We start from the raw sequence: 26534 nt of genomic DNA, 5'->3' as shown, positions 1-26534 counted from the left end.
CATTTTTATTACGTGTTTTTCTCTGTAATCAATTGTCAGAAATATTTTTGTAAAAAAGTATATGATTCTTTACACATTTCTCATTGACATAAAATAATAATACACGTCAATATCGTGACAGATGTTAAATTATTATTAATTGAAAATGGAAAAGTGCATTGCTGATACTACTGAATTCCGTATGAGGAGCAAACTTTCAGTTTTGAGCACTATTTTTGTGGAAAATACTTTATTTATTCCTATATATTGCATATCAGGCAAATCCCTATATATTTGTCTTTTGATTGGTACCACAGTTTTGGATATAGACATATGCATTTCAAAATAAAACATGAAACAATTTCGTAATATGTAAAATGCCACCCTCTTGGTTTGTGAGGTGGCGCCTCCCACTTCAGGCGACGTTTTTTTTCGGAACTTCTTGCAGTCTGGATAAGTCTTGACAGAGTTACCAACGCACAGTTTTATTCAGCTAGTGTTTTAGAAATGGGTCGTACGCGGCGATGTCCTTCCAGAAGTAGGAAGAGAAATAAGCATTCTAAGGCTATTCGTTTATCTTGGATAAAAAGGCGTAAAATAGAAGATAGCTCCAAGTGTGACACTTCTGTTTGTGTATCTTTGGAAGAAACAAGTGGAAGTTCTATGGAGGTTCCAATTGCAAGGGATGAATCAAATGATAAAGAAAGGTGAGATTTATTTTACTTTCCATCCTGATTATTAATTACTTTGAACCAACATAAAATGATTCTTATCTTGTTATCATTCTATCTAAATGTATACAGGGAAAGAACATTGTAAATCCAGTTTTATTGATTTTATACCAAAACTCATTTTTGTAGTCTGACTGAGCGTGTTCTTTACGCATATAGCTGCTTTTAACATCCAATTTACAGAGGAATGATCAAAATTTTTTACCACTTTGAGTAGTCCAAAACATCGTGTGCAATGCATACTTTTACGGTTGGGTGCAATCTCAAAATCGAAGAAAAAAAATGTACTTACCATGTTCTTTCCCTGTACCCTTCACATGTTTCACTAATCTTTTAGTGGATTATTATAATATTGCTAGGTGTATTATTTTTTTAAAATACAATTACGTGAATCATTTGCGTGTTTAATTTTATACAGCGATACATATAATAATAGTATTATGCGCAATGTTATATATGAAGGGCTTGGAACAATATGCCACATTTAAAAAAAAATCACTATTTTTAGGATCCTTGCATATCTTACGACCTGCAGTAGTCGATTTGGCTTTAAAGAAGTGGGGGGACACTCTCTATGTATTAATATAAAATTCTCTAATACATTGAATAACAAAATTATTTTGTAAGATTCCGGGGTAACGCGTTCCAGATGAAATAAAGTAGGGGAACGGATATTTGATTTTCTGGTAAATGGAGAACGACGTTCTCCGTATTCCCTCCAAATCGACCACTGACAACCCGTTGATCTTGACAAGTTTGCAAAAATCGAAATTAGGATCTGTAGATATCATAAGTATTCTTGTTTAAATTACTTTTTTATGATGGCAATGGCAAATTTCACTTTTCTCTCGGATCATAAATATATATTAGTTTAGCGTCCCTTGTCAGCAGCGAGGCTATATGAAACATGGACCTATTGGTTAACATGGAATCCGAACCACAATCGTTCTATGCTCTCCCTTCGGGACTCGAACCCAGGACCCCTTGCAGAGAAGCGCACGTGCTAGCCACTAGACCAGCGACATATATATATATATATATATATATATATATATATATATATATATATATATATATATATATATTGCATCTTATGTCTGAATGTTATGTGTTTGTATATGTAGGTATTTTAGGAAATGTATTCTACCTTATTTATTAAGTGTTTACTTTTATTGGTTCAATAATATATATACCCTAATACACTTGCCATCTTCTTTGATACTGTTTAGAATTCACCTGAATTAGATGCTTTACAAAAACTTGTTATAATATACAGCTAAAATAAAAAATAGGAATTAATTTAACTGACAACATATAGAATTTCAATAAGGATTAAACGATTATTTTACTTTAGGACTATTAATATTTCAGACTTGAAGAAATGTACTTTACTCGACTCATTCTATCACACATTTTATAATGGTTTACTGCTAAAATATGTACACTTCGAGGAAAATCACCTGCTAAATTGTTCATTGTAACTGAAGGTTTAGAGGAAAAAGTAATTATATATATATACAGTGGCGGATCCAGGATATGATCAAGGGAGGGGCTAAACCATAATTTGCCGTTTTATCCAGTGTAAAGCAGAATTGAAGCCCATTTTATCCAATGTAAACCTGAGCGTCAAGGGGAGGGGGCTATAGCCCCTTAGCCCCCCTTTGGATCCGCCCTTATATATATATATATATATATATATATATATATATATATATATATATATATACATTGTTCACTAACTTAAAAGGCTTTTTTTTTCGTGTGATTTATTTCTCTCATTTAATTTCAACAATACATATTTTCTTTATGTATTGAAATGTTACTTTAAAAAAAAAGTCTGAAATTCAAACTTTAAATCTATACGTAATTTATTAGTGGAAAGCTATTTAAAAAATCATGCTTAATTTACAGATTATTCCTACTAAATAATTTTTAGAAATCCTTGGTCAACTCACATCTGAAGGGGACTCAGCCTCCTACAACAACATTCAGTTGTTTGTTTACATCAGATTCCGGCAGCGTGATTTTCGCCCTCAACTTTTTTTTTTTTTTTTTTTCGTCGTGGCTTTTGCTCCATATGATTTTCTACTCTTGGTTATTCCCCGAAAAGTAATGAAACCGAGTCTACAATTGCACTGTTTTAATCTATCTAAATTGCAAACCAAAGAACAAAACCAGTTTCACATTTGAACTTCATATAAAAGTTACTTTTTTGGTTTTAATTTTCGAGCGACAATAGGAGATAATATAATAGTCATAGAGAAGAAAATCTAATTCAAATTTTTAAAAAGATAAACACATTTCGCAGTCCTACATACAGGAAAAAAGTAATTTTTGACCATCTGTTCTTCAATTATTCACCCTATTCATATAAGCCATATCGTTCAACATATAAGCACTAAATTTCTATAAATTTCATTTTCATTTCTATAATTTATTATTATTATTATTATTATTATTATTATTATTATTATTATTATTATTATTATATGTTATTTCAGCTCTGACACTGAGTCTCTACCATCTCTTGTAGTGGAGCCCGAAACAGAGATTGTTAGTCGCAATGACTTTCCAAATGGCTACCGGATTGTAAATTTGGGACACATTCTCAAGTGGTCCATAAAGCTCCAAGAAAACCACAGAAAGATATGTGTCTTAGGAAAAATGGATTTTCATAGAGAGAGACGTTCAGGACTAGTGTCTTACCTCTATTTCAAGTGCCGCGTGTGCAAACGCGAAGTATGTCACTCTACAGAGGAGGAACAACAGTCGAAAAGATCTGTAATCAATACTGCAGCTGTTTGGGGTACTGTTTCCATTGGAAGTGGGTATTCTCATCTAGAGGAATTCCTCAGTATTATGGATATCCCATGTATGAGCTTCAAACTATTCAACAAGATTGAACAAGATCTGGAACCGGTAAGTAATAATTGACAAATCCGTTTGATCTAAAAAAAAAAAAAAAAAAAAAAACCCTGAAAAATATACTTTCCTACTTATCAACAATATCACAAGTGGCTAATATAATAGTTGTATTTATATAGTTCTGTATAGAAGATTTTATCATAATAGCACTTGAGCAATGAAAGTAATCTTAGTTACAAGCAGGCCCGCAACCAGCCATAGAAGTCTGGGGGTGCCATAAACATGTTAGGGGGGCCCAAGTCTTAAAATAATTGTTACAAATATATAAATTCATGATTTTTTGTGTTAATATAGTATACGATGCATTGAGATCTGCGAGCCATGAAAAATTTAGGGAGGTCTGGCCCCTTGCCCCCTTCTAGTTGCTGACCTGGTTACAAGGGCAACGTAGTAGTTTCAATTGCCAAAAATGTGGAAAACTCGAAAACGTAAATTAATCGTTAAAAAAAGAAAAAGAAAAAACACATAAAGCACATAAATCGGTTATTTCAGCTTTGATAGCGATCAAATATGACGGATTTATAATAAATTACTTTTGCTTTTGAGAAAATCTTTTTTTTTTCTGTACCGCGACTAAGAAAGGCGGTAATGATTAAATAAGCGATAATGGTGGGATGAAGGAAGTGGAAGGAAATTAGAGAACTCCAAAGGAAACACTTACGCGGTGTTTGTCCACCATAAAGTCCACATTGGTGGGACCGAGATCGAAGCAGGGTCGCCCTCCGCTATAGGTGAGCGTTCCACCACTGAACTAACGCGATCTCATAAGAAAAAATATATAAATGGGTCTCCCAAGCGGCTAATTTTGAATTGTAAATAAATTAATGACAAATAAATTCATCACCACTTCATATTGAACGGGGGAGTCTGAAAGAAAGCATGAATTCGCCGCCTAACTGCGAATATTTGAGTCGTGGTGGATGGTAGAGCGTTCATCTGGTACGTGGGTTTCCTGATTTGATCCCATCTCGCGCCAAACGGACAGATATCATTGCGTGGGTTTACATGGGGGTTCTTTTCTTTCGTCCACTTTCTTTATTCAACCATTTCATTCATTATCATCATCACCGTCTCCTTCAGGATCGGTGAATAAATTTAATATCAAAATGCGAATGCAGGATAAATTAGGGTTAAACAAAATGGGGTCAACATGAGCAGCTGTTGAAGGGTGGGGTGTAGTAAGATTTTTGAACTCACCACACTTTTAATTTTGCAATTTCAACTCAAAATAATGGAAAAAAGATGTTATAAATGGTTCAATAATATATTAACAAGCAAATTTTATTACAATTAACGTACGTAGTTAAAATCTACTTATTTTCAATCGCTGACTCCATTGGAGAAAATGATAAAATAACTTTAATCACAAGGAAATTGAGCGAGCGAGACCTTGATGTGAGGAGTTCGGCGCTTATATATATGGTCCCGCTATGATCCTCAGCTTACGTAACCCGCCATATAACGAATTGTGGATCACACTCGTTTTGCTGCTCTCGTGGAATTTTCATATTGATGTTGTCAAGAATACTTTATGGTGTGTGTGATGAGATGGTTGCGCACCGGAGCCATACGAGACTTTAATCTGTAAATTAACGTGAAATCCAAACCATTGATCTTTCACGAAATATTACCCGAATCTCCCACACAGCAAGCGAGAACGCTATTTGGCCACAAGGAAATAGTTTTAGAAACCGTTCTGCAACAAATCCTCCGGTATTTCGATTTAATTCAGCACTCTTGCAGGGGTGCGGGGCCGTAGGCTAACCAAACATTGATGATTTTATGTTTATGAGATGCGAGATCGGAGAGTGAGCATATGTGGGATTCAAGAGGTGAAGCCTCAGTCGCTATCTACATTTATACAAAGTAAAATTCAAACTGATATTTTCTGAACGCTGCTAGTCTTTGCAATGCATACCAGACAAAGCATGCAGAGACAAATAATAACTATTTATCCGTATAGTTTTTGCACAATCATAGAGAAACTGAGTCACATTCTCGATGACTAGGGAAATTTATCTTGTTCGTTATTGATATCACTCAAAGTAGAAAGTAAATGGGTAATGAGATTTGTAATGAATCAAAATTAGAACAAAATAACGATATGTCATGTTTTCTAAAACAATGTATATCTTTTGTAGGTGTGGACAGATTCTCTTTGGAGTCAGATGAAAGAAGCTGGAGAGGAAGAAAGAAGATTAGCGATTGGAAAGGGCCATGTAGATCCAGATGGTATACCATGGATAACTGTATACGTGGACGGAGGGTGGAGCAAAAGAAGTTATGGACATGGATACAATGCAGCTTCTGGAGTGGTGAGTATAGTTATACAAATTTAATGACTTATATAGGAAGGAATTAAAAACTAAGCCATATAGAAGTCAAAATAAAAAAAATAGGACAATACATAGGATTTGTGACGTAGAGTACTACTAAGGAATGATTTTTGGAAATGCGACAGGGATGGAGGGAAAATGGTGTCTGAAATATTTTAATAAAATGGAAATATTTCCGAATCTCGTGACGTTAGATACTTTAAATTTGATATTTGCATTTCTCATTGAAAATCATTTGACATGTTTTTAGCGTTTTGTGACGTTTTAATTAGATGGGACGGAGAGGGGGGAAGAAAAGGAAAATGGCGAAAGGGAAAGGAAAATAGGAAGGGGAGAAAAGGAAAATGCAATGGGAGTTGCAATTCGTATCTTGCCAATATCTCGGAAACTCTGACGGTTAGAAACATAGAATTTCGTATTTGGACTTTTAATTTAAAATAATGTAGCACGTATTTCAGTGCTTTTTTTTAAATATGGCCCAGAAGGGAAGAAAAAGGGCGGCAAGAAAAATGGACGTGGATTATAATTACTATAGTAAGATGTTCACTCCGGGTTAGAGACTTGAAATTTGGTATTGGGATTTCCCATTTAAAATAAATTAACACATGTTTCGGCATTTTTTTATATTTTAGTGAAAGTAGAAGAAAAGAGCTACATTGTAATTCTTATAATAAGATGTCGATATCTTGGAATCTTTGAAGGTTAGGAACATGGATGTGGTATTTAGACTTTTCAATGGAGATTATTAGATACTTATTAAGCGTTTTTATGTATATCCTAGAAGGAAAGAAAAGAGGCGGGAAGAAAAGATGTTCAAATCTCGGAACCCCGGCATGTTAGAGACATGAAACTTGGAATTTGAACAAAAATTCGGGAAATGTGCAGGTGTATGATATGAAGAGCAAATGTAGAGGATCTGAGCAGTAGCGTAACTAAAGGCTTGGGGGCCCTCCCGCAGACAGCGTGGAGTGAGCCCCCTTCCCTACTTCCCACTTCACGATTTTGGGGCCCCTGATGGCTTGAGGCCCCCCGCAATGCAGGGTCTACGGGGACCTTATTTACGCCCCTGGATCTGAGGGCGAAGCCCCCACGTACTGAACCTGACTCAACCTGCAAACCTGGGTTGGAGCTAATCCTTTGGCAACTTCAACTGAAATTCAATATGCTTGCAGGATTATGAGGTACGATGCCATAGGTCGAGTAAACGCCTAATAAGATGCGAGGCCGTACACGGAGCGATTTTCCGGATCTGAAATGAAATTCGGTGTGTTTGCAAGTTTATCAGATGCAAGGCCGTTGGCCGATCAAAAGGGATAAGGGAGGCTGTGGGCGAAGCCCCAAATGAAATTAAATATGGTTCTAGGTTCATGAACTGAGAGGCCGTAAACCGAGCAAACTGGGAGATCTAGGGGTGAAGCCGACGAATATTTTGTCTATATATTCAACTAACCACATTCTTTTTAAAATAATGTTTGTAAGTTTTAATTTCACCCTACCAATCATTGTGAAGATGGGAAATGAATTGTTTTGTTTGCTATCCACGTTCTATTTGGGGTGACCCTCCCTGCTGGTCTAATGGCTATTATGCGCGACTTTGGTGAACGGGATCCCGTGTTCGATTTCCAGTGGGAGTGCATTGAACGATAATCTTCGGATTTCAGGAGTTGTATATCTACGTCTCATGTAGCCTCGCTGCTCAAAGGAACGCTAAACATAAAATCAAAAGTTCAACTTGGCATTCTTTTATGAGCACAAGTAATATAATTTTTGTTAGTATACATTCTGTGGAGGTTGGGAACACCTCCCGCCAAAAACAGGGCTTTCAATAGTTTCCGCTTCCACTCCTGGCTGTGTGAATTTTTCGCGAAATACGTATGTTCATATGAAACAACCAAATAAGCTCCGAAACATTCCTGAAAGCTTTCACAGATGAATGGATATTATTTTTCTTCTGAAGCAGAAATACTCTTTTGTGAAGGTCACTGCAAATGGGGTGGGGGTTTATTGACCACGAAAGAGAAGATTGAAGAGCTGTCCCCATTTGCAGACTTCCTTCTGCGAACTCGATATTATCTCATTGCCAGAAGCAACAGCTGAAGTGAAGGGATGAAATTTCATAACCACAATACCTTTTCCTTTTCCAGTACATTGTTTGTACTAGCAGATTCACAATTTAGACTAGCGGCAATTATCTTAGCCAAGATTCCAAACACCTCCTTCCCCAACTGGGATAGGTGGGGGAAAAAAAAACAATCTCTTGTTTCTGACCTTGCCGGCACGAACTATTTTTATACTCTTACATCTCGACCGTGACAATAGCTGTCATATTCCATCGTCTAGTTTATTCCAGGAATTACAATCTTACTCCTAGCAGGTCACTTACAATAATACATACAACATACAGTACTACACATTATACGCCGCGTTCCCTGTTTCCATTGTGATAAACAGCCCGAAAGATTTCAGAGTAGTGACTTATGCACACACACAAAACTTGCGTAGGGATATGTACAGTTCGTCGGTAATCATTCGAGAAAGTGAAAGAGCAGTTAGAAACGTCCATTCGCAATATTTGAAGTACCGCTGTTCTATTCAATTTAGAAGAAAGCCTGCTCTGTTTCTTGTGCAGAGGTACAGGAAAGAACAACGCTACACATGTTCCCTTCGCACAAAAAAAAAAAAAAAAAATCCAGTTTCATTGCGATTTTATGGTCAACTTCCTGGCCTGAGCTTTGTCTGCTGAAGCGGTTAAAATCCAAAGAGAAAAGTGTCATTTATAATAATATAATTTCAATATTTAATAAATGTTCAATCTGTGATCAAAAATAGGCCGGTTTTCAATATTCAATAAATATTTGACATCCAGAAACAAATGAAATTTCAATACTTTATAAATATTATTTCACGATTCCTTGCTCTTAGGGATGTTTTTCCATTTTACCATTGATTTTTAGTTATTTTTTTATTTACTAAGTTTTCCACATTTATTTCTCTGTCATAAACCTTTTGCATGAAACGAACAGTGTAAGCATGAAAAAAAGTTTGCAGTAAGGAACATAATATAGATATTACGGGGAAAGGGTATCATGATTTTACAGAGGCTTACGAGAGGCATCCCAAGTAAAGCATCCCAATACTTTTCCCGGTAATGCCGGAGTCGCCTTGCTGATAGATTTCTTCAATCTAGCTACAGTGAGTGAGTGAGTGGCAAGGCGTTGTGTATTCTTGTTTATTTTCCTCTATTTAGATTTTTATTTTACTTCAGTTTTTCTATTTTTTTTTTTTTTTTTTACATCACTTTAATATATAATGAAGAATGAAATAATCAAAATGACTGTGAGTACTACAAACATAGCGGCTTGCTATTTACATAAATTCTCAGCAAGGGAATTTCGGATCTTGTTTGAATGACCTAAATATGGCAACGCGGAAAATAAGTTTCACAGATGTATGTGTGTATATTAATTTGTTATCTTCTACAGCAGAAATTTAAACAAAGGGGTCGTTGGATTCGTTTCGATAGAGAATATGTCTTAGCATATATGAAATCATAATTTAAAAAATCAACATGGTGAAAATGAACAAAATAGAGATATGAAGAAATCATAAATCTAGGGTAGTTGCCTATTGTTTATCCTGTTAATTATGCAACTCAGTATGTAGAGTATGGATAACCTTCATAATAAGAAAACAAGGGTTTAAATCTCCATCATAATCGAAAAAGTAGGAATTCCCAAGCGAAACAAAGGTTGTAAATACAATTAAAGTAAATAAAAACTACAACACAACTACAGAAAGAACTGAAAAAGCACCAGCAGAACAAGAAAACTTCCAGTCTTGTGGTTGCATGCTGGTTTACCCTATAGATCATTATAAAAGTATTCATGTACTCTGTGTCTAGTCTGGCATTTGTTCCATAGAACGATTGTGGACTGAGTGAATATGCAACCGCAATGCTGCCTTTTCAGAACCTCCTATTATTATTATTATTATTATTATTATTATTATTAGTAGTAGTAGTAGTAGTAGTAGTAGTAGTAGTAGTAGTAGTAGTAGTAGTAGTAGTAGTAGTAGTAGTAGTAGTAGTAGTAGTAGTAGTAGTAGTAGTAGTAGTAGTAGTAGTAGTAGTAGTAGTAGTAGTAGTAGTAGTAGTAGTAGTAGTAGTAGTAGTAGTAGTAGTAGTAGTAGTAGTAGTAGTAGTAGTAGTAGTAGTAGTAGTAGTAGTAGTAGTAGTAGTAGTAGTAGTAGTAGTAGTAGTAGTAGTAGTAGTAGTAGTAGTAGTAGTAGTAGTAGTAGTAGTAGTAGTATTATTTTAAATACCGTGATCTCAGCCTGTTTCAATATATTTCCGCATCTTTTCATATGATGTATAAAACGAACCTTCCACATGACGCACTGTCAACAATGGATTGATCCAAATCTTTCTAGTACTGCTTTGTTTCCTTTTTCTTCGCCGTACGTACATCAAGGCAAGGAGATGTCGTTTGTTTATTGCTGGACTCATGTTCTATCCTTCACGTTCAAATTCTAACTACTTCTTGGCACCGGCATTACCGGGATGTGTGGGCAAAGCAGCGCCGGAACCGGTTTTGCCGGCCGCGTGTCCAAAGCATCCTCGGTTCCGGTTCCGGCATTGTCGGTACTGGGCCAGCAATGCCGTGGACGTGTGCAAACGCTCTAAGGTCTACACTGTGTTTTGTTAAATTTGAATACGTTTTACGTTTTATCGTGCATAATGTTGCTAATACTTAAATTTTACTTACATTGTTGTATATATTATCTTTTCCAGGCATGTATTATTGGTCAAGAAACTAACAAGCTATTATTTTTGGGAGTGAGAAACAAATATTGTTCAGTGTGCGCTGCAGCGTCATCAAGAAATAAAAAACCAAGCGACCATCGATGTTACCGCAACTGGTCATCCTCATCTTCGTCGATGGAAGCTGACATAATCGTAGAAGGCTTTTGCAAGAGCCAAGAAATGCATACGCTTCGCTACAAACGATTTGTGGCAGATGGCGACTCCAGCGTTCACTCCAGGATAATCGAAAAGGTGCCGTATGGACGTCAAGTCACGAAAGTTGAATGCGCAAATCATTGTGTGCGGAATTATACATGTGCGCTCCACAAGCTGCGTATGCAAAATAGTTTCCCCTTGCAAGCCAGAACAATTTTGCGAGATAGAATTCCACGTCTAACCGCTGCTGCTCGGGGAGCTATATCCTATAATGCAAAACAGAAGTGTTCAGTGCAGGAACTTAGAGATGACCTGCGAAATGGTCCATCGCACGTATTTGGGAACCACGAGAAGTGCAAACAGTACTTTTGTACAAAAAAAGAAGATAGAAACTTAGTTCCAGATTTAGAAAAGGCCGGATTGTATTACCACATTATGGCTGCTGTAGACCAGTTAATAAGAAAGGCAGACCGATTAGTTCCAAACGAAACAACTAATCGGGTTGAGCTGTATATGAGCCTTCTGTCAAAGTTCAATGCTGGTAAGAGGCTTAATTTGACAAATCGCGGTGCCTTCCAGGCCTTCCAGCGCCGATGCTATGTTACAGGACTATCATATAACAAAAAAGCAGCATGGCACCGTAGTCCTTGGCACCGTAGTACCGGGATCGACCCCCTGATAGAGTTCTGCAGTTTAGCTACAGTGACTAGATGAAAAGGTTGTGTATTATTGCATTCGTATCTTTCTAGTTTTGCTTAGATTTTTAGAGATGGCAGGAATTTTTCCATTCGATATTTTAACCCATATTGAACTTGTGGAATGTAGACCTTGCATATGGGATAAGATAACAGGCTCTTTCAAGGACAGAATTAAAAAGCAAAAAGCATGGCGAAAAGTTTATGCAAGACTTGCCCAAGATTTTAAGTTCATGGACAAAAAGAAACGAGAAACGACAGGTATGTATGCAACAGCGCAAATCTGTCTTCAACATGGGGTGGGGTGGGGGGGGGGTAAGATCGTTCCCATATTATATATATAGCGATGTTCAAACTATTTCTGTAGTCGAGAAACAATGCTGTGGAGGATCAGGGGAGCAGAGTTGTCTTCAACATTGGGAGGCGGGCAGATTTGAGGCTTATTCTGAGTGGACATTAATTTCATCTCACTTTCCGTTCTAGCGATCGGACACAATCAAATTTCTCTCCCAAAAAACACATTTCAAATCGGATTATTGGGGGGGACAATCTCCCCAGTTCCAAGATTGGAGGGGACATGTCCCTTTCATTCCCCCGGGATTTGCGCCAGTGTATGTATGGAGCAATGTAAAACAAATCGAATCTTATCATTTAATCTACTATGACATTAATGTTAATTGCATGTAAAACAAAATAATATACATACAATATGTAACAGTGTTCCAACAAAAAATAAAACTAATATAGTTTGCAATGTACAGCAGCATCAATTCTCGTCGAAACGAAAATAATATGTTTACAGCATCTATTTAAAACGGCACTGTTAAATCTAAACATGTTTAGGCATAGGGCTATTTTTTCTAAGTTTTGTACCGTCCTCCACACCTCTTCAGAACAGTTTTTGTAGTCCTTGTTTTAAAAAATAATATTCCCAATTATTTTATTTTATTTATTTTTTTTTTTGTGTGTCGCTTACTTCGCTCATCACCGGCAACGATATTGTCGGGGCTTCCACCGATATTGTCGGCGACGTGTGCAAAGTACGCCGACACCGACACTGACACCGATATTATCGGGGCTTCCTCCGATTTTATCGGTATCGTGTGCAAACACGCTTACGGTTTAACGAAGCGATCAACATAAAATATGTGCAACATTTCCATTAGAACAATAAATAACGCGAAAACACTGAAAGCATATTCCTTAACCTATTGCCTAGAATCGAGCAGAAAACTTGAATATCATGAAAGCCTTTGACTTAAACGCGAATTTTTTACAATAAATTAAAAAAAATAAAAATAAACAGACGCCACTTGGAAATGTCATCGACGAAAGACAGGGGAAAAAGTAGATAACGCCGATGTTGCCAGTTAATATAATAAATCTGAAAAAAATCTACAAAGTGAAAAAAAAAACTGGTCTGTGCCAATTTCAGGTTGATTTACCCTGTATTTTCCTGAAACGAAACGAAACCATTTGGTATGTTGGGATGGAAACACCTTACTTTACATTGAGAAGCTAGTTCCAACTGAGCTCACTACAAAAGCGCTTGAAGCGACCTACGCAGGTGACCTCTGTTGACACTGATACAAACTACGTAGTGGATCCCCCCGCTTTAAACATTCCGCAATTGTCTCTCCACTAATGTAGTCTCTCAGAATTCTCGAGAACCATGACAGCGATCATAAATAACTTCTGTTGCTATGGTAACGATGCATAACGCCAAATGATAGGTTTCTTACTATTTAAATAGTCTGAACCGTAGAGATAAGCAAATAAAATACAGAAAGAAAATCCAAGTACGGAACTTAATCATAAATTTTGTTTTGTATTCTATTAAGATCAGGTTGCTGACATCTAATGATGAAAGAATTACCTTACTTGTAGATGTACTTACGGCATCAGCTTGTTGCACTTACTTATTCGTTTATGATAGACTGATCCGTTATGTTGAATTGATCTTTTTTTTTTTTTTTTTTTTTTGGCACGGCATTTAGGTTGAAACTCTGTTTTGTAATTCTCCCAACAAATAAGAAAAATATGTGTCACTAATTAACTTTAAGGTGCTGTCTGGTAGATTTTTCTTTTGTAGTGCATGCATGTTTCATTTGTATATAGTTCATGTTTCCATTACGTCATCATTTTGGGTTTTGAGGCTGAGTTGAGAAATTCAACGTTAAGGCCATATATAGAGTGATGCCTCATTTCTGCCACTATTTTCCTCTATAATGAGTTTGAAGGAGAATATAAATTGTGGAATACAATAGAGGATAAAGAATCGCTCATATAAACCCATATGTTTGATAAAGACAGCCTAATTGTTAATTGCATGTTCATGAGGAGTCATGAAATAAGGATCTTGTGAAAGGAGAATTACAATGTACCATACTTTATTATTTTTTTTACATTGCAATGTGCCATATTTAGCTTACGTTTAAATGATTGTAGATCAGTCTAGAATAGCATCAAAGTTCGCTTCATGTGATACTACAATGAGGTACTTATAAACCAAAACAAATAACATGAAATGTATAATTTATTTTACTGTCAAAAGAATACAGATTGTTTTTTTTTCGAAATCTTGTTGTTAAAAAAATATGTAAGCTATATTGCTAATGATGTCAAAAATTTTTTTTTCTTTCTTGTATGCTGTTACCTGAAAATAATAAATGAGATCGCTGATATAAAATGGAACTATCTAATTTAGCCTTATAAACAAGTTAAATCAAATAATCATGGCAGTTGAGCATAAGTAAACAAGTAATGCTTTATAGGTTCTTACGAGCGGGTACTGTCTTAGTAAGGACTTTGGAAAACGAGTCAGAATGCGTTGAATATAAACCATAAAAATAGTTTTATAACCGGTAATTTTTTTTATGACATGAAAGTAAATTTTACAAAATTGTCTATGTCACTCGGGATTTCGATTCGTTTTGAGATTTTACTCATTCCGGGCTTTCTTCTTTCTGTAATGAGAGAAATGACCGTTTCACAATGCATGCTTTTATAATTAAAATTAAGTTGGTCCATTGATGTCACTCAGGAACGACGACAAATGTTCGCATTTTTACGGTGGTTAATACAATTGTACCACCTGCTCAATACTGTCCGACTTAATAATGCGAGTCGAGATGTGACGAGACTACGACCGACTGAACGCGATTGAAGGATCGGATATCTGAAGTGAACTGAATCCCCTGATTTAGGAACCATAAGTTTTTATATGCGCCTCTTTTGTTATTATTATTATTATTATTATTACTATTTAATTATTATTATTATTTATTTATTTATTTATTTTTTGTTATGTTCTTTAGAACCAGTGCATTTTAAAACTATAAAATAATAGTTTTCGTGACGTATGCGGGAAAACACTGCTTTTACATTTTCCAGAAACATTATGTTTTTGTTATATAATTGTTTTGGGTTTTTGGTGAATGAATATTTATAGTTTTAACTAACCTATTGAAGGGAGATTAGGGTTAAAGAGTTATTTATGAATAAACACAATAATTACGCAGTATTTGACCTAGGCTATTTTATTTTATTATGATAATTATAATACAAAGGTGGATGAGCACCTTACAGGGCTTTTTTAATTTAAGTATATTTGTTAATAAGTATATGGGTCATCCACAGTGAGTAAAATACTCGTGAGTTAAAGAACTCGAATAAACTATGAGATATGCATGACTAATAACTGACACATTGAGATGCAATGCCTTGGTAAATTACACAGTAAACTTATAAGCAGTATGCTTGTAACCGAACATAATAATTGTTATAATTGCAACCTTTGTAATTACTGAAATGATTGCAATCATTGAAATAATGGTGACAAATTAAGTTAATTATACCAATGAAATATTTATAAGAATATTTGATTCATATATACTGCCCTGCCATAATCATATGTACGAGTATAAAAAAAAAAAAAAAAAAAAAAAAAAAAAAAAAAAACATGTAATATACAACTTACATTTTCTGGTCCATCGATGTCACACAGGAACGACGACAATATGTTCGCGTTTCTACGGTGGTTAATACAATTGTACCACCTGCCCGATACTGTCCGACTTAACAATCCGAGACGAGTCGAGTCGAGATGAGACGAGACTAAGACGGACTGAACGCGATTGAAGGATCGGATATCTGAAGTGAACTGAATCCCCTGGTGTAGGAACCATAAGTTTTTATATGCGCCTCTTTTGTTATTTTTATTTTTTATGTCCTTCAGAACCAGTGCATTTTAGACTATGAAATAATAGTTTTCGTGATGTATGCGGGAAAACTGCTTTTACATTTTTCACAAACATAATGTTTTTGTTATATAATTGTTTGGTTTTCTGGTGGCCTTCTCCAAGTATGTTACTGTACCAATAATAACTTATTTGTGTTAGTTGCTTTTTCCAAGGTGACATTATTATGCACTAAATAATACTGGAGTCTGATTTTCGAAATTATAAAAATTTCGATCAAGCCCTTTACGTTTTCGTAACTGCATTACAGAGCACCTCTTTCTAACTCATTGAGTTCGCACATATAGAGGAATGGGGGTGACATAAAATCGGTTACTTCCTCAATCTGTAAATATATTTAGCACGGTCAATTATTATTAACTGGATAAAATGAGTGAAAAATCCAATTACAGTACCAAAGCAATGAAACTTACAGTGACATGTAATCAAGTTGTGAATACATCGCATGCTACAGAGACAAGTTCCAGACGAACCACTAAGTACGCTCTGTACGTGAAAACTGCCTCTAAGCCGTTAGTCAATTGAGTCATGTGTTCACAGTGTCAGGTGCCACATAGGAGTCCCAGCAAGTTTTGATACAGTTTTTGACAGCAGGGAGCAACACGACAAATAACATTTAAGATCATATGACTGTTATGTATGATGTTGGGAGCATGTCCCGAACACAAGTGTATCAGCAGTCAGCTTGGTTTCGAGCAAGGGACACAACAGTGTGTAATAGGTACGTAGTTGGTGCCCTAAATGCGCCATTTTGGATGAGACGATTTCTGCCATTGATGCTTATCCGGAAGTTTCGGGGATCTAGTCTCAACCACACTGAAGCCGAATTCCGTACTACTGGACAGTATATACTATCGTTCCTGAATATATGCAACCTAAGTACCAAATATGTTCATAAACAAGAAGTAAGCTGCACGGATGAGGATCAGTCTCCACGTATCTCCTCTACAGAGGGCTATAGTTTCCTGGAGAGCATTGTAGCAATGGAAGATTATCATCCTAATCTGTTATGAGCCCAAGAGTAAGCGAGACAGCAAGAAGTGGAAATACACCTAGTCCCAGTGACAGAAGAAAAGAAGACAACCGGACTTTATTGGCGAGGTGATGTTCATGTTGGTCCAATTTCCACTCACTTTATCCAGCAGTGAGAAAGTTACCATTGTTCTGTACACAAATATCTTGCAAAGCTAGGTGAGACCGGCAATCAAGAACAAGCGGCGGCACCACCAATTGTTATCAGATGTCATCCCACAGCGAGACAGAATGCAAGTTCTCATGTTCCTAGACACATTATGAACAACATCGCAGAAATGAGTTGAGAATGCTTGGCCCATATCTCCTACAACTCTAACTTGTTCCCATGTGTTTAGAATGCTGAAATGTGCCTTACGTAGAATTTGCCTGGGGGGAGGGGGCAATTCATGCTCACAGTAACAAGACTGGGACAGAGGCATCAAAAATGAGGTGAAACGGTGGGATGCCTAGTAAACAAAGTACAAGTATACACTTCTATTTGTATCTATTAAGATAATTTTATCCGAAAACTACTTTGAAAGTGAAGAAGGAACAAATATGTTTTACTATTTATCGCAATATATTACAATTATGTAATTTAATACACGTGTAATTAATTTGTTTTTTTTCTTTTTTTAAAAAAATATATATTAAGCATGAAAAATAAAAAAAATAAAGTCAAAAATACATGCATAATCATTTATAACGAAAACACTTAGAATGCAAACTGGAATAAAACTAAAATGGTTTCTTACTACTCACCCGGCATGATAATGCATCCAGAAATCACATTAATTAATTCTCCATCTAAAAGAAAAAACGAAAACAATAATTAAACAAAACTAATAAATAGATACTAAGCATCAATAATATAAAATAAACTGAAATTCAGTAAAATTTCAAGGTGCTGAACTTATAATAAGAAAGAAAATAGACTTCAAAATTATCACTATTCAAAGAAAACAAAATCAGTAACGACAGAACAATCTTGAGATTTATTCTTCTCTTTCAACGCTCGTGGATCTGAGAAAATTTCATCCTATTTTTCCTGGATAATGTTTCCAGTATAATGTCTTTCTCCAATTTTAAATAAAAATACAGTGCACACTCTTTGAAGTGGGCATCCAGAATTTTTAAACTTAAATCTGGTCTTCAAAAGAACTGTTAAAAAAAAAAGAAAAAAAAGAAAAAGAAAAAGAGAGAGAGACATTTAATGATTTACCAAAAACTTTCAACTTAAATAAGGGAGTCTGCAATCAAATTATGCGATTTATCGTGCTTCCTGTCAGTTATTTTAAGAGGGACTTCATATTAAACACGAAGGAATTTGCAGGAAATTATAGTGTGCTGGAAGCATCATTCAAATATTGATAAGGATTGGTAGGCGGTAATTTTCCTACCACTAAATATACATAAAGAAAGCAGACTGCAGGTGCCTAGCATGCAATTATTAATGTAAGTTGTTAAGACTCAATTCTACAATCCCTTCGTCAGCTCAATGCATCATTACTTGGCTAGAAACCATGATGGCTCAGTGGTACAGCACTCACCTCTGGTTCGATCCCAGGCTATATGAGTTTGTGATTGGACAACATCATGTCCTTAGATACTTGTTAATGGATGCTAAATACGTAAGCCATAAATGATTGTTCAACCTACCTCTGTATCCTTCATCAATTTTGTTCATATTAATGTATTAGGTAGATTGCCGCAGTAATATACGGCAACATCAATTCTTAGTATGCAATAAATTAAGCTTAATACGAAGAATTGGTGATGAGTAGATCAACCCACATTATGCTTTATTTTTTTTGTTTAATTATGCTTTATTGCTAATTTCAATCATCGTTTAACATCAATCCTGTATAATGTATAATATTTACTATAATTAATATTTTATGCAACCAGTTTCTTTCATATTTAATGAACTTTCTACTTAATGCTCTGTAAGGAGATACGCTTTACTCGAGTCAGTTTTTTCTATCACTTGTGTGCGCCTTAGAGGTGCATATATACAGAAAGGGAAAGTAAAAGATACTACCAAACAATACAGAAAGTGCTCAAGTTCAAGAGGTACACATAACAATATAGTGTGGGGTTCTTGTGTACTATTCACTGTCGGCGGAAAGTTTTCTTCTTTTCCTTTTTTCTTTTCTCTACATCAAAAGATTACACCGAAAAGTTTACAGAAATAAAAATAAGCTTTTCATTGTTGCATTGTTATGTTGTCAATGATTTTACATTCTAAATATTGGTTTTAAAAAATATTAATACAGTATGTTAAACTTGCAGTTAAACAGAATTTTTAAAAAAATGTTCTATATATTTTAAATTATGCTTTATTTTGTAAAATTATGCTTTTAAAATTAGTTTCTTCTGGACCCTTAGGCAACCGCAACCATGTCCAGGGTACCAACCAAATGTGTAAATTGCTGTTATGCTTTTGGGTTGCCCTAGTGATGAGGAAGGTTAGAGCAATAACTGACATAATACATTAATACAACGCAAATTGACTCAGGATACCAAGGTAAGCTGAACAATCATTAATCGTATACGCGAGATTTCTCGGGGTTCTTCCACATTCTCATTCCACAAAGTCTTTTACAATCATTTACTTGCATTAATTATCCGTCTCCTTTACCCTAAGGGCATAATTTTGGGACGTAAAACGGAAATATTTCATTTCATTCTCTGTTAACATATGTATCTAACCTGAAGAAGCACATGTTTTTACTAAAGTGGGTCACAGAGAGAGAGAGAGAGTAAAAATATTTTCCTACAATAATCAGTGGTTGCAGCTCGGAAGAAGGGTAGTCTACATAAAGTGTTTTCTCATATTGCTGTTGTGGAACTATAATTCTGTTCCTGTCAAAAATCAATCGTGATGCAGGGTGATCATTTAGGGAGATTTTACTGTGCTCTTTATTGAAATAGTTAGTGTTGATGAAATGCTCCCCAATCAAGAAATAAGACACCAAATCAACTGCACTATTATATGCCCTGACAACGAACCAATGAACAATAAGTAACAACTGAAACTAGTGACATTACAAAGATTCTTCTTCGATTTTTGCAATATTTTGAAAAATATGAAATAGTATGAAGGTAAATAACATTCACTCTTAGCAAGTCAACACAATTGTATCTAGGTATGTAAACAAGAATAACCTTTAAACAACAAATTAATTTCAGTTAAGAAAAACCCAAAACGAACCACACAATTTTCATTTTAATACGATTACTATTATTTTAATGCTTCATCTTTCTTCTTTGACACTTGTTAAAGAGAAAAAGATGGAAATCCATAACAAGAATACACAAAAAATCATTGAATACCTATGATTAACTTTTGCTCACTTGCTGCAGAATTAGTCATAATATCATAGGTTTTGCGATCATATATTTGGGAGCTCGTCAAGTTTAAGTGCTCCACATCTTGCAAAACTTATAGGTAAAATTCAACACTGAATCGAAAGATATGTTTGTAAAGCTGTATTTTATGTTTACAAATTTAAAAGTATAGGGTTACCAGGTGCTATACGACGGTTAAAATAAGTGCAGGCAAAAGTACACTTTCAGAACATTGATAGGAATTACGAACCAAACCGAACTGTACCTATCAAGTATAAATAACAGTGATTCTATTCCTTCTCCAATACCGCATCCTGTGACAAAATCACTTGTTCTGCTCAAAGTGCATTCTACCTAAGTGCATATAAAAGAGGACTGTATTAAATATTACTTTCATCCGGCGTAATATTTCTGGACAGTGTACACAAAAGCTGCGCTATATTTCATTTTGCAAGTGTAGCGTCACTAGTGTGAAGTCATCACAAGTGCAATAGGAACTCGTATCACTGTGAATACCCACATTGAGGTTCTTCTAAATGCAACATACAAGCCGTAATCTAACCTATTCTACTATCCTAATTTAATCTATTTAACGACCCGCAACGACAAAGCTATACGACAGATAGGGAATCCAGTAACATGAGGAACACAGTGTGTTTCTACTATCCTTACTTACACGCATATCCACTGTCGGTGACACGCCTATTCCCTATGGACATACCCCTGCGTGGTACCACAAGCTTCTCCGTGCTCTGACTGGGTTAGATAAAATTTTTGATTTTTAGTAAACACCCAGGCTAACACAGGTAGACTTTCTGCACTGTAGTTGTTATGGTACATATCCGGAAGCTGTATGTATACGGAAATCGTGAAAAAATTCTCATTTTTCAACAACCCTTTAAATCATCTATGTTAAGTAGGGTATTGTCATGTCGCCGAGACAAACTCTTTGGAGACCAATAAGAAGAAAATTAATGGAAAAATTATAATTTTTCAAAAACTATTTCGAGTGATGTTCTTAAATTTGACGTACAAAATTTCTGCCGACTTCCTCCAGAATTAATTATGTAGCGAATGTTGTGATCTTATGTTTGTTAGCATTAACTTAATGAACTAATTTAGTAATTTTTCTCTTCTCTTTTCTGTTCGTTAAGTTTTAAAACACACGATAAACTAACTTACATCTACCATGGTTCACGGTTTACTTTTTCTGATGTTGATTGCACTCTTTGCACACAATATGGACAAGCCAGACTTATGTATTTATTGGTCTTACGAAAAAGGAACAAATATGGAACATAAGGTGCTGGAGTTGCCATTGTCAACGTACGAGTTACATTGTGCACTTGCTTGGAATATCCATGAAAAAGTATTCACAATTTAACAGAATATTGCTAATGTTTGAAATATTATACGTGCCAATGTTTTACTATACGGATCCACACAGAAATTAATGAAAAACACCTCCTTTCTCTCTGCTTTCACTTCTATACCTTACAGCCCCCCCCCCCCTACATAACTAGTTGCTAGGTTGGTTCCTTTCTGTACCGTACCAAAGTTTAATATTTAATTCATTCAGTACTGCTGAGCGAGCGTTAGCGAGTGCAGGCTGGTTAGAGCCCCGCAGGGTACGCTGTTTTCTCTCTTTATTAAAGCTAGATTGGAAAGGGGATCTGTGTTCTAGAACCTTGCTAGGCTTAAGCGTAGGGACGGTTTGAAGTAACTGAGACCTTGAATAGTTGCAGAAGTGCATATGAGTTGTGTGTGGACTGCTTTTCTTACAGAGAATTAAGGGGTACTCCTCCCTTTAAAATGCTCTCACATATCGATGCACGGCTGGAGATTCCCTGTATTTTTTAGGCATTACTCGAGCAGACGTTCTGCCAAGTTTTTAGATTTCTTATACCTTTAGTCAGGGTGGATTGATTTAACTCAGTCTGATTTAAATCACGATTTTAATCAAGATTTAAATCACTTGATTTTTTAAAAATAAAAATCGTTGATTCAAATCAAATTCCGAAATAAATTAATTTAAAGTAAAGATAAGTAAGATCCCGTTTCTCTTCTATCGTTTCGATTATGGAAGATGATAATCATAATACAATGAGACTCAAATGTATGCAAGCGCAATATGAAAACGAGTATCATGCACAGCATGATTAGGGAAAAATCCCATTTTAAACGGCTAACGGGTGAATCCTACTTTCTTCTCTTCGCAACATAGTTTCTACTATTCCAACGGGGAAATCACCATGGACATTTAAGACGAAAATTCTTTTGTGACCGCCTCTATTTCTTAGTTTCTAGGTAATAGTGGCGTATTTAGAGGGGTCCGATCCCCTCTCCGAAACAAAATAAAAATAAAATAAAAAACATTAAAGCCCTAGTCGAAATTTATGAACTAAATACATAGAAGTTCCTCGGAATCGTAATACGATAAATTTTGGATGCGTTAAAATATCAAATATTACTTTTGATAAAGTGAATAGGTACTTTCAAATATCTACGATAAATAGTAACAGACGAAAACGATATTTACGAAGAAAATAAATGTTAACTGAAAGCAGGAAATTCGTTATTCAGTTCAAAATCTCTCGTCGTCGCAAATTCTGTCGAGGAATTTGAAGCTTAAAATACATAAAACAGTAATCATGCCTGTTGTTCTGTATGGGTGCGAAGTATAGTCGTTTAATATAAGGGAAGAGCATAGACTGAAAGTATTTGAGAATAAGATCCTGAGACGAATATTCGGACCCAAGAGAAATGGGAATGGGGAAAGGCGGAAACTTCATAACGAGGAACTACATAATTTATACGGTTTACCCAACATTGTTGGGGTCACCTAATCTAGGAGACTCAGGTGGGCAGGTCATGTAGCCAGGATGGAAGAAAGTAGGAACACTTTCAAAATCTTAAGTGGAAAACCAATGGAAAAAGACCATTAGGAAGATCTAGACACAGATGGGAGGACAATATTAAGATGGATTTCGCAGAAATAGAAAGACAAAGTAGAAACTGGATATAGACCTGCACGGGCCGAAAAATTCGGCCCGAGCCCGAAAAGTTTTGGAGATTTTTGACCCGAGCCCGACCCGATAGGTGTTTTAAAATTCTTGGCCCAAGCCCGGCCCGATAAATTTGTTCATTTTGTAACATTTTTCACGGGTACACTTCTTCAACGTTTGCCTTTATTCTAATTATCGTTTAATGAAAGTCAATAATTATTGCAATTAATCGGCCCAAGCTCGGCCTGACCTGAAGAGAAATCAGTGTCGGCCCGCCCAAGCCCGGCCCATGCAGGTCTCTAAAACTGGATCCAGCTAACTAAGGATAGAAGTCAATGGAGAGCTTTTGTGAATGTTGCATTGAACCTCCGGGTTCCATAAGCCATAGAGTTAGTTACTTAATTTTAGGCGAAGTTTATGTAATTTATATGTATTTTGTGCTGCTAGCTAGTTCCGAGTTTTTAAAAATATATCCCTGCCAAATATCAGTAACCTTAGTGAAAAGAAAAGTGTTATGTTGATAAATGTTGCTGTACTTTTTCTTTAACGCTTAAGATACATTGTTTGAGGTTGAAACAGGTTAGCCATTAGGAATTAATTCAAAATTCAACACCAATACTTTCATTTTCATTAGGAATTGACATTTAATACTAATTCCTAATGTTTCTTCTTCAGTTCGCGACTTGGGGTTAACTGCTGTATCGCCGGACCAATTTTAGGAAATTTACCGGGTCAATTGGATAATTTATTTAAGTGTGTGAGGAAGAACGAGTAAAAGTCGGGTAAGGGGAACACTAAAAGTTAAGAAAATGATTGTATTTTTTGGTTGTTTTTTTATGTAAGCGGCACTATATGTGGAGGCGGATGTACTATTTCGCGGAGAGATACACTTGTTTTACTATACGGATACATAGCTTGTAAAATGCTCGGAAAAATGTGGGGGTCTTTAATTTTATGTCGAGAACAGGGCATTTATTCCGAAGTTGGGCATCCGCTTTCGCCACGTTTTTTCGCTCTTATCTCCTTTCCACATTTTCTGCAATTTGCTATTAGGTTAATTAATCCGTGCTCTTCACAAATTTTTAAAAGATTTTGCTCGTTATCAACGTATTGCTTCACAAATGTTAAAACTATTAGTTCATGGCCCTTGTACATTCGCCATGTTGATAACATAAATGCTTGTTACTTTCCCACAATGCAACTGTTCGGCTACCTGTTCCCTCCGCTCGGCGTATAGTCCCATGTTTATAACCGCTTATATATAACAAACAAACATTTTTCGAGACCCTTATATATTATCAAGCACACAAATGATCAAATTATCCACATCTTTACTGTAAATTTTAAAAATTTTGCTGGAAACGGACGCCCAACTTTGGAACTTAACCCGAGAACAGAACCCAACGGACCCCTGCGGGGCTTCGAACCCGTTCCTACTGCTACTGCTAACCCTAGTCCTACTTGTACTACTACTTATATTATGGATCCGTATAGTAATACTGCACGGGTAATAATTCTTACTTTCAAAACGATTTTACTGCTTACCAAATTTTGACCGACATCGTATTTTGCCTATAAATTTCTGTTTGGTACAACCGTCTGCGCGAGTGATTTTTTTTTAAAAACTAACAATCCTATTCGTAATCTGGGCATTCAAAAGATGTTTTATTGCCAAGTTGCTACCTTCAAACCAGGTATATATGCCATATAAATATAGTACACGTCTCTATCTAATTACATAACCATGTACACACACGATTTTTGAAAACAACTGTGTTTGAAGGAAACAACAAATTGTGTTATAAATCTGCATCTCAAAATATCAGAATTTCTTGTTCAACTCTTGTCAATTTTTCAACGTAAGCAAAGACAGGTCAACTATTACAAATCAACTTTCACAGAATTACCTGATTAGTCTTCGGAACAGCGATTCATCGTCCGCCTACTTCTTCCTTTTCTTCTGCTAGAATATAATACCACAGAATTATTCTCAATAATTTCGCACATGGTCAGTTGTACGCACCGTTTGAGTCGTATAAATTCCCTTGACTACACCAACGTATTCAGCCATGCATATGCCTTCTAAAAGTGTTTGAACCCAATCCTTCAACGTTAACATTCTACCCCCAGAAAGTAACCCCAGGTAAATAATGTGTTCCTACACTAATTCGCATCAGTAAACGACACAAATTTCGGTAATGTGGGTACAGGTTGGAATAGATTAGACAAGGAAAAACAGAAAATGCTAATGTGCACTATGTGTCAAGGAATCAAATGTACACCTATTTATGAATCTGATATTTCTACACCAAACAATGTGGAGACTATAAGAATTAATTAGTCAGAGCTATAGTTTTGTGGAAAGAGACGATGAAAAGTCTGGAATACATTACGTAAGAGGGCAGAAGTTATAATGTACATAGTGGCTACTACACAAGAGAAATACGAAAGAATCTCTGAAACAAAGAAAAATATCATAGAAAATTCGAAGTGGGGACACAGAATTCGATTACAGCAAAGACATCAATGATAACTTATTCAGAGCAAAGTGGTCGTGGTCAAATAGTTAAGATTGCCGACTGAACCTGAAGGACCATAATAAGTCTACTCGCTATTCTAAGTACGGTCCCATGGGCTTACTGTGAAAAATGTTAAGTTATGTAAGGAATATTATACTGTATATTATATATAATGGCGATACACGTTGAAAGAGGAAATGGCTAATTTGAACCAGTTCCAGTTTGAATAGAGAGTTAACGGAGGAGATTGAACCTACAAATATTTTCAAAACAAATAAAATAAATTGTTGTATATTGTTGTATACTAGCAGGGCCGGCGAGAGCGGTCGCGGGCCCCGGGGCTGAGCAATGCCGGGCCCCTTACACTTCCCCTTATAACCTTTTACGTACTTTGGACGGAGGTAAACTTAAATGAACATTAAGGCTTATTTTGAACTCTTCATTAGACCATTAATGCGTTTAATTTACATGGTAAACAGTATTGCTATATCTCCAAATAAGTGAATAATAAAAACTCTGAATCTAGCCTATGTTCACTGTTCGCTGCAAACAAAACAAAACAACAACAAAAAAACTCATTACTTTCCTATTTATGATTTTGTTTAGACCCTATAGTTGTTGGTTCTAAGATTTTTGAAGGCTTCAAAACTAAAATGAATAAAAAAAATAATATATTTAATACAACGGTATCAAAATACAGAAAAAAGTAACTTATCTATTTGTAATAGCAAACGTTCTCCCCCAATGCTCAATCAAATGCTCA

General features: G+C 35.7%; 3 protein-coding genes across 6 annotated transcripts in view; 2 read left to right on the top strand and 1 right to left on the bottom strand.

The window, feature by feature from the left end:
• The window catches only part of stmA (Protein EFR3 homolog stmA), an 82093-nt gene extending 56827 nt beyond the window's left edge, over positions 1-25266 (bottom strand). The window contains exons 1-2 of one of the 4 annotated variants that reach the window (XM_081743248.1): positions 25160-25266; positions 17659-17703 (exon numbers count right to left, since the gene is read on the bottom strand). In XM_081743248.1, coding sequence (XP_081599374.1) covers positions 17659-17665 — 7 coding nt within the window. In that variant the 5' untranslated portion in view covers positions 17666-17703; positions 25160-25266. The other 3 variants (XM_081743257.1, XM_081743267.1, XM_081743239.1) reach the window with 3 other exon arrangements.
• LOC145678918 (uncharacterized) lies at positions 358-3644 on the top strand. Its single transcript, XM_081749526.1, has 2 exons — positions 358-686; positions 3212-3644. Exons 1-2 carry the CDS (start codon positions 487-489, stop codon positions 3642-3644), a joined length of 633 nt encoding a protein of 210 aa, XP_081605652.1. The 5' UTR covers positions 358-486.
• Positions 3793-15883, top strand: LOC145678917 (uncharacterized). Its single transcript, XM_081749525.1, has 4 exons — positions 3793-3798; positions 5777-5950; positions 10761-11469; positions 15861-15883. Exons 1-4 carry the CDS (start codon positions 3793-3795, stop codon positions 15881-15883), a joined length of 912 nt encoding a protein of 303 aa, XP_081605651.1.
• Positions 25267-26534: the final 1268 nt, after the last annotated feature.

Source organism: Thermobia domestica, chromosome 2, assembly GCF_964235325.1.
Source record: "Thermobia domestica chromosome 2, izTheDome1.hap1.1, whole genome shotgun sequence".
Taxonomy (NCBI): Eukaryota; Metazoa; Arthropoda; class Insecta; order Zygentoma; family Lepismatidae; genus Thermobia; species Thermobia domestica.
This window is presented reverse-complemented; position numbering and strand designations above follow the sequence as displayed.